We start from the raw sequence: 10472 nt of genomic DNA, 5'->3' as shown, positions 1-10472 counted from the left end.
AAGGCCTGGAAAACTTAATTATTAGCCCTAAAAGGCTTAATTATTAGCTCTAATTTAGGGGGCTGGGAATTAAATTTAATTTTAAGTCCTAATATGTTCAATTATTAGCACTAATAGGCTTAATTATTCACTCTAATTTTGGGGGGTGGGGATTAAATTTGAAGTCCTAATATCCTTAATTATTAGCACTAATAGAATTAATTAATAGCTCTACTTTAGGGGGCTAGGGTTTAAATTTAGAGTCCTAATATTTTTAATTTTAGGACTAATGGGCTTAATTATTTGCTCTAGTTTAGGGGGGGTGGGGATTAAATTTAAGTCCTAATATCCTTAATTATTAGCCCTAATAGACTTAATTATTAGCCCTAATAGGCCTAAATTTTAGCCCTAATTGAGGGCGCCTGGGTGATAAATTTACTTCTACCCCCGAAATTCAGGTGCCGAGAGCAGCAGCTGTGATGAAACACCCGAAAACGAGAAGAGGGACTAAACCTGGACGGGTAAAAAAAGGCCCTTTTTGGGGTTTCAGGTCCATTAATGGCTATTTGTGGCGGCGGCAGCTGCGCGGGAAAACCCCAAACCGGGCGGGTTTAGCGGAGAAAAAGGGGCTGCCCCCGGGCAGCGCCGGCAGCTGCGGCCCCGAGCGCGAGGGCGTTTCGGTGCCGGCACGGCCTCCGCGCGCCGTTTGTACCGATTCTCGTTAATTTCGCTGGGTTGATTTGGGTTTATTAATTTTATTAATTTTATTCGTATTTTATTATTTTATCAGTGGGATTCTTTTCTAGTCTTAGTTTCTTATTTGAGTCGCGATTTCACCTTTCTTATTTTATGGGAGGCGCTGTTTAATTGTTGTTGCTACATAATTATTATTATTGTCATTCTTATTATTTATTGTTATTATTAATTTATTATTATTATTACTATTATCATGATTACATCCTACTTTTACCATCATTTTTCTCACTAAAACCTACTTTATTTTCCATTATTATTTCTATCAGCTACTTACTTCCGTTATTTCCATCCTAATTTACTTTTTAGTATTATTATTATAGTAGTAATATTATATTAGTAATATTATTGTATTATTAATAATAATAATTGCTTTTTTATTCGTATTATTACGACCTTCGTGGCACCACGCACCGCTTTATTTATTAATATTGTTGTTATTAGCAGTTTATTTTTCGGTATTATTATTAATTGTTATTCTTTTATTACTCTCCTTGCAGAAATATGGGCTATTAATAATATTAGTAATAATAATTAGTTATTATTAATAATAAATCTAATTTATTTATTTCTTATTAGTGCTAGTGCTAATATTTTATTATTATTATGACCAGTCTGCAGCAATAATACTTTACCATTAATATTAGAACTACTTCTACTATATTATCGTCATTGTTATTGCAATTATTAACATTAATATTATTAATCATACACCTTATTTTTAGTATTATTATTAACAGAAATACATTTTTGTACGTTACGCCATTATTCGATCGGTCCATTATTAAATTTTAATTGTTGAATTTATTCTTTATTATCCAGATTTTTTATTTTAAACACGTGCGGGGCTGTTACTGCTTTTATTTCCATTATATTGTCATTATTCTAACTATAACAATTATTGTAGCTGCTGTTATTCTTGTTATTGTTATTATTAGATTATTAAATAATTGTATTATTAAATTATTAAAGTTATTATCGTCATTATTATAGGTATAATAATAATTGTATATATAATTATAAATAATACTAAATATTACATATCATATATTATTTGTTATATATTTATATAGTTATATTTTATGATTTCTATTTTATATATTATATTTTATATGATTTAATTTTAATTTTAATTTTAGCTTTAATTTTAGCTTTAATTTTAGTTTTAATTTTAATTTTAATTTTAGCTTTAATTTTAATTTTAGCTTTCGTTTTAATTTTAATTTTAATATTAGTTTTAGCTTTAAAATTAATTTTAGTTTTAGTTTTAATTTATTATTATTATTATTGTTGTTGTTGTTACAGACCCTTTTATTTTCATTATTCTGGTATTTGGCCAAAAGGCGCCGCCTGTATTTAATTATTTTATTTCGGGGCTTGATTTAATTTATTTGTGTTGCTTTTCTTGACGTTGACCCAAATCGCAGAAGTTTGGGAGTGGGGGGGGGGGGGGGGATGAGAGAAAGGAAAATAAAAAGTAGAAATAAGTGGAAATTCAGCCCCAGCCCTGGAGGCGCCGCAGCCCCCGGGAGCCGCGCGGGCACCGAACCGCCGGGAGGCGTGAAGAGGCAAGAAAGTAAGATAAAATAAAATTAAATTAAATTAAATTAAATTAAATTAAAAATAAAATACAATAAAATGAAAAACAAAATTTAAAAAGACAATTTAAAAATAAAAATAAGAATAAAAATAAAAATAAAAATTAAATAAACCGAAGAAATAAAATAAAATAAAAATAAAATAAAAGTAAAATAAAATTTTAAAATAAAAACAAAATAAACCAAAGATACAAAAATAAATAAAATAAAATGTAAAAAATATAAAATAAAAATAAAACTAACAATAAAATAAGATTTAAAATTTCTTTTATAAACCAAAATAAATTTTAATTTTTTAAAAATATAAAAGGAAATGACTAAATAAAGGGAAGACATGAAAAGAAATTTAATAAAAAGAAAATCAAGGAGATAAATGCCAATAAAAGAAAAATAATGGAATAAGTGGAATAAAAATGTAATTAAAAATGGAATAAAAGTAAAATGAAATGAAATGAAATGAAATAAAATAAAACAAAACAAAAGGAATGAAGAAAGGGAAGAAAGGGAAAGAAAATGAAGAAGTGGAATAAAAAAGGGAATAAAAAGAAAATGAAGGGAATAAAGAGAAGAGAAAAGGAACAGCGCAAAGGAAGGAGGGAAACGCAATTGGATCCGGGGAATTAGAAAAGGGATGAAAACAAACGGGAAAACATTAAATGCCGTGAAATAACATAAATAAAGTAATAATAAAATAAATAAAATTAAATAAAGTAAAATTAAAAAGTAATTAAATAATTTAAAGTTAAATAAAATAAATTTAAAGGACAGTAAAAATAAAAATTAAAATAAAGTAAAAATGAAATTAATAAAGTAAAAATAAATTAAAAGTAAAATAAATAAAATAAAGTAAAAATAAAATACAATGAAGTAAAACTAAATTTAAAAAACTAAATAAAATAAATTTTAAATAAAGTCAAAATAAAATAAGAATAAAACTAATAAAGTAAACCTGAAATAAAATAAAATAAAGTAAAAGAAAAGCAAAGCAAAGAAACTAATAAAAGATAAAAATAAAATAGAGTAAAATACAACAATCAAACAAAATGAAACCAAATAAAATAAAATATAAAATAACAAAATGAAACCAAATAAAATAAAATAAAATAAAATATAAAATAACAAAATGAAACCAAATAAAATAAATAAAATAAAACATAAAATAAAATAAAATAATTACATTAAATTAAAGGTAAAAAGAAAATAAAATTTAAAAATAAAATAAAATAAAAATTAAGATAAAACAAAATTTAAAAATAAAATTAAATTTAAAAATAAAATAAAATAAAAAATAAAATAAAAAGTAAAACAAAACAAAACAAGGCGACACGACGGGGGGAAAAGGCCGGAAATCGGTAAATGCGCCAAAAGAAATGGAAAAATCCACAAAACTAAATGAAATAAACGTGTAAAAATGCCTGGAAATGTGTGATAATGGATTGAAGGGGAAATAGAAGTGGGGGAAATTCTATGGCATTCCATGAAAATTCCTTGAAATTCCATGAAATTCCATTAAATTCTATGAAAATTCCATTATATTAAATGAAATTCAATTAAACGTGCAAAAATAAGTAAAATAAATGCATGAAAATGGATTCAATTGAATAAATGTGTAAAAATAAAGCAGAAAATATAAATAAGGGGGAAGTAAATAAAATAAATGAAATAAAATTGTAAAAATAAAGCAAAAATTAGAAATAGGTGGGCAAAATTAACTAACATTCAATTAAATGTGCAAAAAGAAATGAAACAAATGCATAAAATTAATTAAATGCATAAAATGAATGAAATATATGCATATAAATGAAGTAAATGCAAAAAAATAAATGAAATAAATGCGTAAAAATGAATTAAATGCATAAAATAAATGAAATAAATGTGTAAAAATTAAGCAAAAAATAGAAATAAGTTGGGAAAAAATGAATAACATTCAATTAAATGCACAAAAAGAAATTAAATAAATGCGTAAAGGTCAATTAAAGCTGAGAAATAGGAATAAGGGGGGCAAAGAAATAAAAATCAATGAAAGAAAAATCAAGGAAATAAATGTGTAAAAAGGAAGGAAATTGGTAAAAATTCAAGGAAATAAAAGAAGTCGTGAAAAATGGAAGAAAATAAACGAAATAAGTGAAATAAATGAAATAAAAAGGAATGAAATGAAATAAAAGCAAATTCAATAAACGACTCAAACGCTGAAAAAAAACCTTAATTCAGAAGAAAATCCAAAGAAATTTAATAAAACTCAAAAATTCACCCCAAAACCAACAAAAAATTCCACAGAATGTTAAAAAACGGGGTTTCGCCCCCAAAATCGGGCCCCCCCCCAAAATGCATCGATTTACAAGTTACACCCCAAAATGAAACGCGGCTCCAGACGCCCCCGCCCCCCCCCCGGGGTAAAATGGCGCCCGGACCGGGCCATACTGGGAGACGCCCCCCGCCCCCCCCAACCCGCTCCCCCTCCCATCAGGGACCAAGAAGGGGGCGTGGCCACGGAGCGATCAATGAAAGCCCCGCCCCGTCAGGCGAGTAGGCGGGCGCTGTTGGCTAATGAGAACGGGGGAGGTGTTGTTATCCGCCTAGCAACGCGCGCTGATTGGCCCCGCGGCCTGGGGTATTTTGTATTTTGGTGGGGGGACGCCGCGCCGCCGCAGACTGCGTGCGGGGTGGGGGAACCCGGAAGCGCCTCCCTCCCCTTAGCAACGGCGCCGTTTCCCTTAGCAACGGCGGGGTTTCTCATAGCAACGGCGGGGTTTTTCCTTAGCAACGGCGCCGTTTCCCTTAGCAACGGCCTCGGGTTGGGTTTAAAGTGGGGGGGGAGGGGGTTGGGGGGGAGGGGGTCTGAGGAGGCCCCTGAAGGGGGGGGACAGGCCTGGGGGGGAGGACTAGGCCTCGGGGGGGACTAGGCCCAGGTAGGCCCGGGTGGGGGGGGGGGCGACACAGGCCTGGGGGGGGCCGACGGCAAGGGGCGGGGGGGTTCAGGGTCTGGGGGGGCACCGGGGTTTGGGGGGGGGCTGGGGGGTACCAGGCCCCGGGGGGGGGAGCTGGTTGGGGGGGGCCTCAGGCCCTGAGGAGGCCCCTGGGGGGGGGGGAGGTTGGGGGGGTCAGGGCCTGGGGGGGTCCCCGAAGGCCAAAGGGGGTCCCTCATCCTTTGGGGGGGGGATAATAAGGAATGGGGGGTGTCTCACATTCACCCCATCTCTTCCTTCCGCCCCCCCCCCAGGACAGCTCCGGGCGACGCACCCCCACTTCTGCCCCCCCTTCAGGTAAGGACAAGACCCCCCCAAAATTGGGGGGACCCCCCCAAAAATAAGCCCCTTTGTGCTTGGATCTTCATTAATATCCCCCCTCCCCCCAGCCAGCACCCCCCCCAAAACCTCCCCCTTGCTTGAGCCCCCCAAAATAAGTATAAAAGCCCCCTAAAAATAAGTATATAACCCCCAAAAATCAGTAGGAGCCCCCCCAAAATAAGCCCACCCCCCAAATAAGTAGAATCCCCCCTCAAAATAAGTATTTAACCCCCCAAAAGAACTATTTAAACCCCCAAAAAGAAGTGTACACCCCCAAAAAGGAAGCAGACACCCCCCAAAAAGAAATGTGCACCTCAAAAATTAAGCCCACCCCCCAAAAAAATGTATATAACCCCCTAAAAATAGGCATAACCCCCCCTAAAAAGAGGTATTTAACCCCAAAAATAAGTTTACACCCAGAAAAAAAATAGTAGAGACCCCCCCAAAATAAGTAGGCACCCCCCAAAATCAATAGGCACCCCAAAAATGAGCCCACCCCCCAAAAAATGCGTAGAACCCCCCCTAAATATACGTTTATAACTCCCAAAACTAAGTATTTCACCCCTCAAAAAGAAGAATTTAACCCCAAAAAGTAAGAATTTAACCCCCCAAAAATAAGTGAGCACCCCCCAAAACGAAGTAGGCACCCCCCGAAATAAATAGGTACCCCAAAAATGAGCCCATCCCCCCCCCCCAGGGGCCGAGGGGGGGAAGGGAAGGGGTTAAAGGGAGGAAAATGGGGGAAATAAAGGCGGTTTGGGGAAAAAAAGGGTTTTTTGAAAGGGGGGGGGGGGGAGGCGTGTCCTTGGTGGGGCCCTGCTTTGGGGGGCTCGGGGACGGGGAGAGGGAGGGTTTTGGGGTGTCGTCCCCCCCCTTTTTGTCCCTGTCCCCCCCCTTTGTCACTGTGGGACCCCCCCCCCTTTTTGGGACACCCCCCCCCCCCCAATTTGGGGGATGCCTCGTCGCAAGCAGCAGCAGCCGCAGCAGCTCCTGGGCTCCAACCACGGTATTTGGGGGGGGCTGAGGGGGGTTTGGGGGGGTCCCCTAGATTGGGGGGGTCCCTAGATTTTGGGGGGGGGGAGTGTGTGGGGGGTCTTTTTTGTTGGGGGGGAAACCCCCAAAATAAAGAGTCTGGGGGGATGCGGAGGAAGGAATCGGCTTGGTGGGGGATGTCTTCGGGGGGGGGTGTGGGCAACTGGACCCCCTCCCAAAGTGATGTAGGGACCCCTCCCAAAGTGAGGGGGGTCCCCCCAAAAAGTCGGCAGGGTCCCGACTCCCCGTCTCCTCCCCCCCCCCCAAATAAACTTTGCCAGGGTGTTGTAAAGTTGTTGGGGGGGGGCTTGAAAGTGTGTGTGCCCCCCCCCAAATCTCAACGGGGGTCCCCCGAAACTCAAGGGGGTCCCCCTAAGTTTCAGCGCCCCCCCCCTCAAATTAGTCGGGGTCCCCAAACCCCCCCCCCCAGCATCCCCAAAACTTCATCAAGAGGCTTCAAACTTGGTCAGGGAAACACACACACCCCCCCCAAATTGGTCAGGGACGCCCCCAAATCCTGCCGGGGTCCCCCCAAAGCACCCTCGGGGTCCCCAAAAACCCCCTCAAGCCCCCCCAAAGCCCCCTCAGAGCCCCCCCAGATCCCCTAAGGGTTCCCCAAAACTGCCTCGGGGTCCTCAAAACCCTCCTCAAGGTCCCCCCAAAACCCCCTCAGGGTCCCCCAAAACCCCCCCAAAGACCCCTCGGGGTCCCCCAAAAACCCCTCAGGGACCTTCAAACCCCCTCAGGGCCCCCCCCAAACACCAGCACAGCCCCCCCAAATCCCCAGAAATGGGGAGAGCTGGGGGTGTAGGAGGAGATGATCCCCCACCTTGCGCCCCTCTTTGCCCCATGGGGGGACCCCCCCCCAAATCCTCAGCCCCACAGAGACCCACCCCGCCCCAAACTGTGAGAACCCCCCCCCATCTGTTTCTCACGGGGGTACCCCCACATCCTGAGACCCCCCCCCACGCCAAGACCCTCCAGAGCCCCCCAGAGACCCTCCCCCGCCATCGCATGACGTCACTCCTGGCGCGACCCCCCTCCCCCCCTCATTACGTCACGATTTGGGGGGGGCCCCCCCTCCCCCACATCCGCCTTCATTCCCTCCTCTTCCTCCCAGAGCCAGATTTGGGGGGGGGGCGGGGAGGGGGGGGGTGGGAAGGGAAGGGGGGACACCCCCATAACCATGGCTGAGCCGGGAGGTGGGTGACGGACAGACGGACGGACAGGCCTGCGGCCTAGCCGGCTCCTTCCCGCGTCTGTCCGTCCGTATGTCCATCCGTCCGTCCATCCCTCCGTCCATCTGTCCATCCCTGACCCCCCCACCCCCCCACCTCGACCCCCCCACCCCCCCAACCCCAGCCAACCATCCGTCTGTCTGTCCTCCCTTCCATCCACCCCTCCGTGTCCGTCCGTCTGTCCCCCGTCTTCCATGCGGCGGGGAGCGGGGGGGAGGTTTTGGGGGGAATTACAGGGATTTTGGGGGGGGCTACCGGGAGGGGGGGGGGGGCGTTTGGGGGGGGATAACGGGGATTTTGGGGGGATAATGGAGATTTTTTGGGGAAAAATCATGAGTTTTAGGGGGATAATGGGGATTTTGGGGGGATAATGGGGATTTTTAGGGGGTATAACAGTGATTTTGAGGGGGGGGATAATGGGGATTTTTAGGGGGGATAACAGTGATTTTGAGGGGATTATCCTGATTTTTGGGGAGATAATGGGGATTTTTAGGGGAATAATTGGGATTTGGGGGAATAATGGGGATTTTGGGGGGGGATAACATGGATTTTGGGGGGATAACGGGGATTTTTTGGGGGGATAATGGGGATTTGGGGGGAATAATGGAGATTTTGGGGGGAATAATGGTGATTTTGGGGGGGATAATGGTGATTTTTAGGGGGATAATTGGGATTTTTGGGGGGATAATGGGGATTTTTAGGGGGATAATGGGGATTTGGGGGGAATAGCAGTGATTTTTGCAGGGATAACGGGGATTTTGGGGGGAGTAATAATGGTGATTTTTGGGGGCTGCTATGGGGGGAATGCTGTTTTAGGGGGGGATAATGGTGATTTTGGGGAGATAATGGGAATTTGGGGGGGGAGAACAGGAATTTGGGGGGGGCTGGGAGAGGTTTTTGGGGGGATAATGGTGATTTTGGGGGGGATAATGGTGATTTTGGGGGGATAATGGTGATTTTGGGGGGGGATAATGGTCATTTGGTGGGGAATAAGTGATTCTGGGGGGCTGTGGGTGGGGGGTGCCGTGTTGGGGGTGGGATAACGATGATTGGGGGGGTCTGGGGGAGGGGAGGAATTGACGGGGAGTCCTGGGACAATGAGGAAGGATTTTGGGGTACAAAAACTGACTTTTGGGGGGGTGGGGGGCGGGTTCTTTCTCCTCCACAGGCTCCCCCGGCACCGCCGCCGCCTCCCCGGCCCCCCGCGAGGCTCCCGTCGCCCCCTCTTCTTCCTCCTCCTCCTCTTCCTCTTCCTCCTCCCCCCAGGCATGGACGCCGAACCGGATCCCCCGCCTCCGCCAGCAGGCGGGGGCCCCCCTCAATCTGGGGGGGCCCCCCTTAACCTCCCCTTGATCCTGGAGGAGCTACGGGTGCTTCAACAACGCCAACTCCACCAGATGCAGATGACGAGGGAAATCTGCCGGCAAGTTTTACTTTTGGGGACCCTAGAGCACCCCAAAACCCCCTCCCCCCCTTCACCCCCAAAAATGACCCCCAAAACCCCATTTCTTCCATCTTTTCCCGCCTTTCCCCGCCGGACGCGAGGGCTCAAAACCGAACCGCAGTCGGGCGGCGTCACCGCCGGCGTCACCGCCTTCCTCCCGACGTTGGCCGGAGGGTCTTCACCGGGTCTTTTGCGCCCCAAAAATATCGGGGGGGATTCGGGGACCCCCCGACACGAATGCGGGTTTTGTGGGAAAGCTTTCGGCAGCGATAGCGCCCGGCAAATCCACCTCCGGTCCCACACCGGCGAAAGACCCTACAAATGCAACGTTTGCGGCAACCGCTTCACCACGCGCGGCAATTTGAAGGTCCATTTTCACCGGCACCGCGAGAAGTACCCCCACGTTCAGATGAACCCCCACCCCGTCCCCCAACACCTCGATTACCTCCTCCCGGGCGCCGGCGGCCGCCCAACATCTCACCGGGGCCACCCAACATCTCACCGGAGCCTCCCAACATCCTTCAGCGGCCACCCAGCTCAACGCGGCCACCCAACATCTCAACGCGAGCGCCCAACAGCTCACCGGGGTCGCTCAACCGCTCGCCGCCGCCGCCCAACAGCTCGCCGGGGTCACTCAACCGCTCGCCGCCGCCACCGGACGCCTCGCCGCGCCTACCCAGCCGCTCACCGGGGCCAACCAACTCAACGCTGGGGCCAACCAACTCAACGCCGTCACCCAACTCAACGGCGCGGGCAACCAACTCAACGGCGGGGCCAACCAACTCAACGGCGCGGCCAACAAACTCAACGCCGGGGCCAACCAACTCAACGGGCGCGGCCAACCAACTCAACGCCGGGGCCAACCAACTCAATGCCGTCACCCAGCACCTCACCGGGACCACCCAACACCTCACTGGGACCACTCAACACCTCACCGGGACCACCCAACTCAACGCCGCCACCCAACCCGTCAACGCAACCGACCCAACCCGTCAATGCAACCGCCCAACATCTCACCGGGGCCGCCCAACCCCTCACCGCGGCCACCCAACACCTCACCGCGGCCACCCATCACCTCACCGCGCCCACCCATCACCTCACCGCGCCCACCCAACACCTCACCGCCTTCCACAAGCTTCTC

The 10472-nt window shown here is 45.4% G+C and overlaps 1 protein-coding gene across 1 annotated transcript in view; it reads right to left on the bottom strand.

The window, feature by feature from the left end:
- Window positions 1–9852: 9852 nt before the first annotated feature.
- The window catches only part of TOX4 (TOX high mobility group box family member 4), a 13150-nt gene continuing 12530 nt past the window's right edge, over window positions 9853–10472 (bottom strand). Inside the window, 1 exon segment of the mRNA XM_075076673.1 lies at window positions 9853–10155. Within this exon segment, the coding sequence (XP_074932774.1) occupies window positions 9853–10155 (303 nt within the window).

This window comes from Phalacrocorax aristotelis, chromosome 34 (genome assembly GCF_949628215.1).
Source record: "Phalacrocorax aristotelis chromosome 34, bGulAri2.1, whole genome shotgun sequence".
Lineage (NCBI taxonomy): Eukaryota > Metazoa > Chordata > Aves > Suliformes > Phalacrocoracidae > Phalacrocorax > Phalacrocorax aristotelis.
Note: the sequence above shows the minus strand (reverse complement) of the source record. Positions and strands in the feature narration are given on the sequence as shown.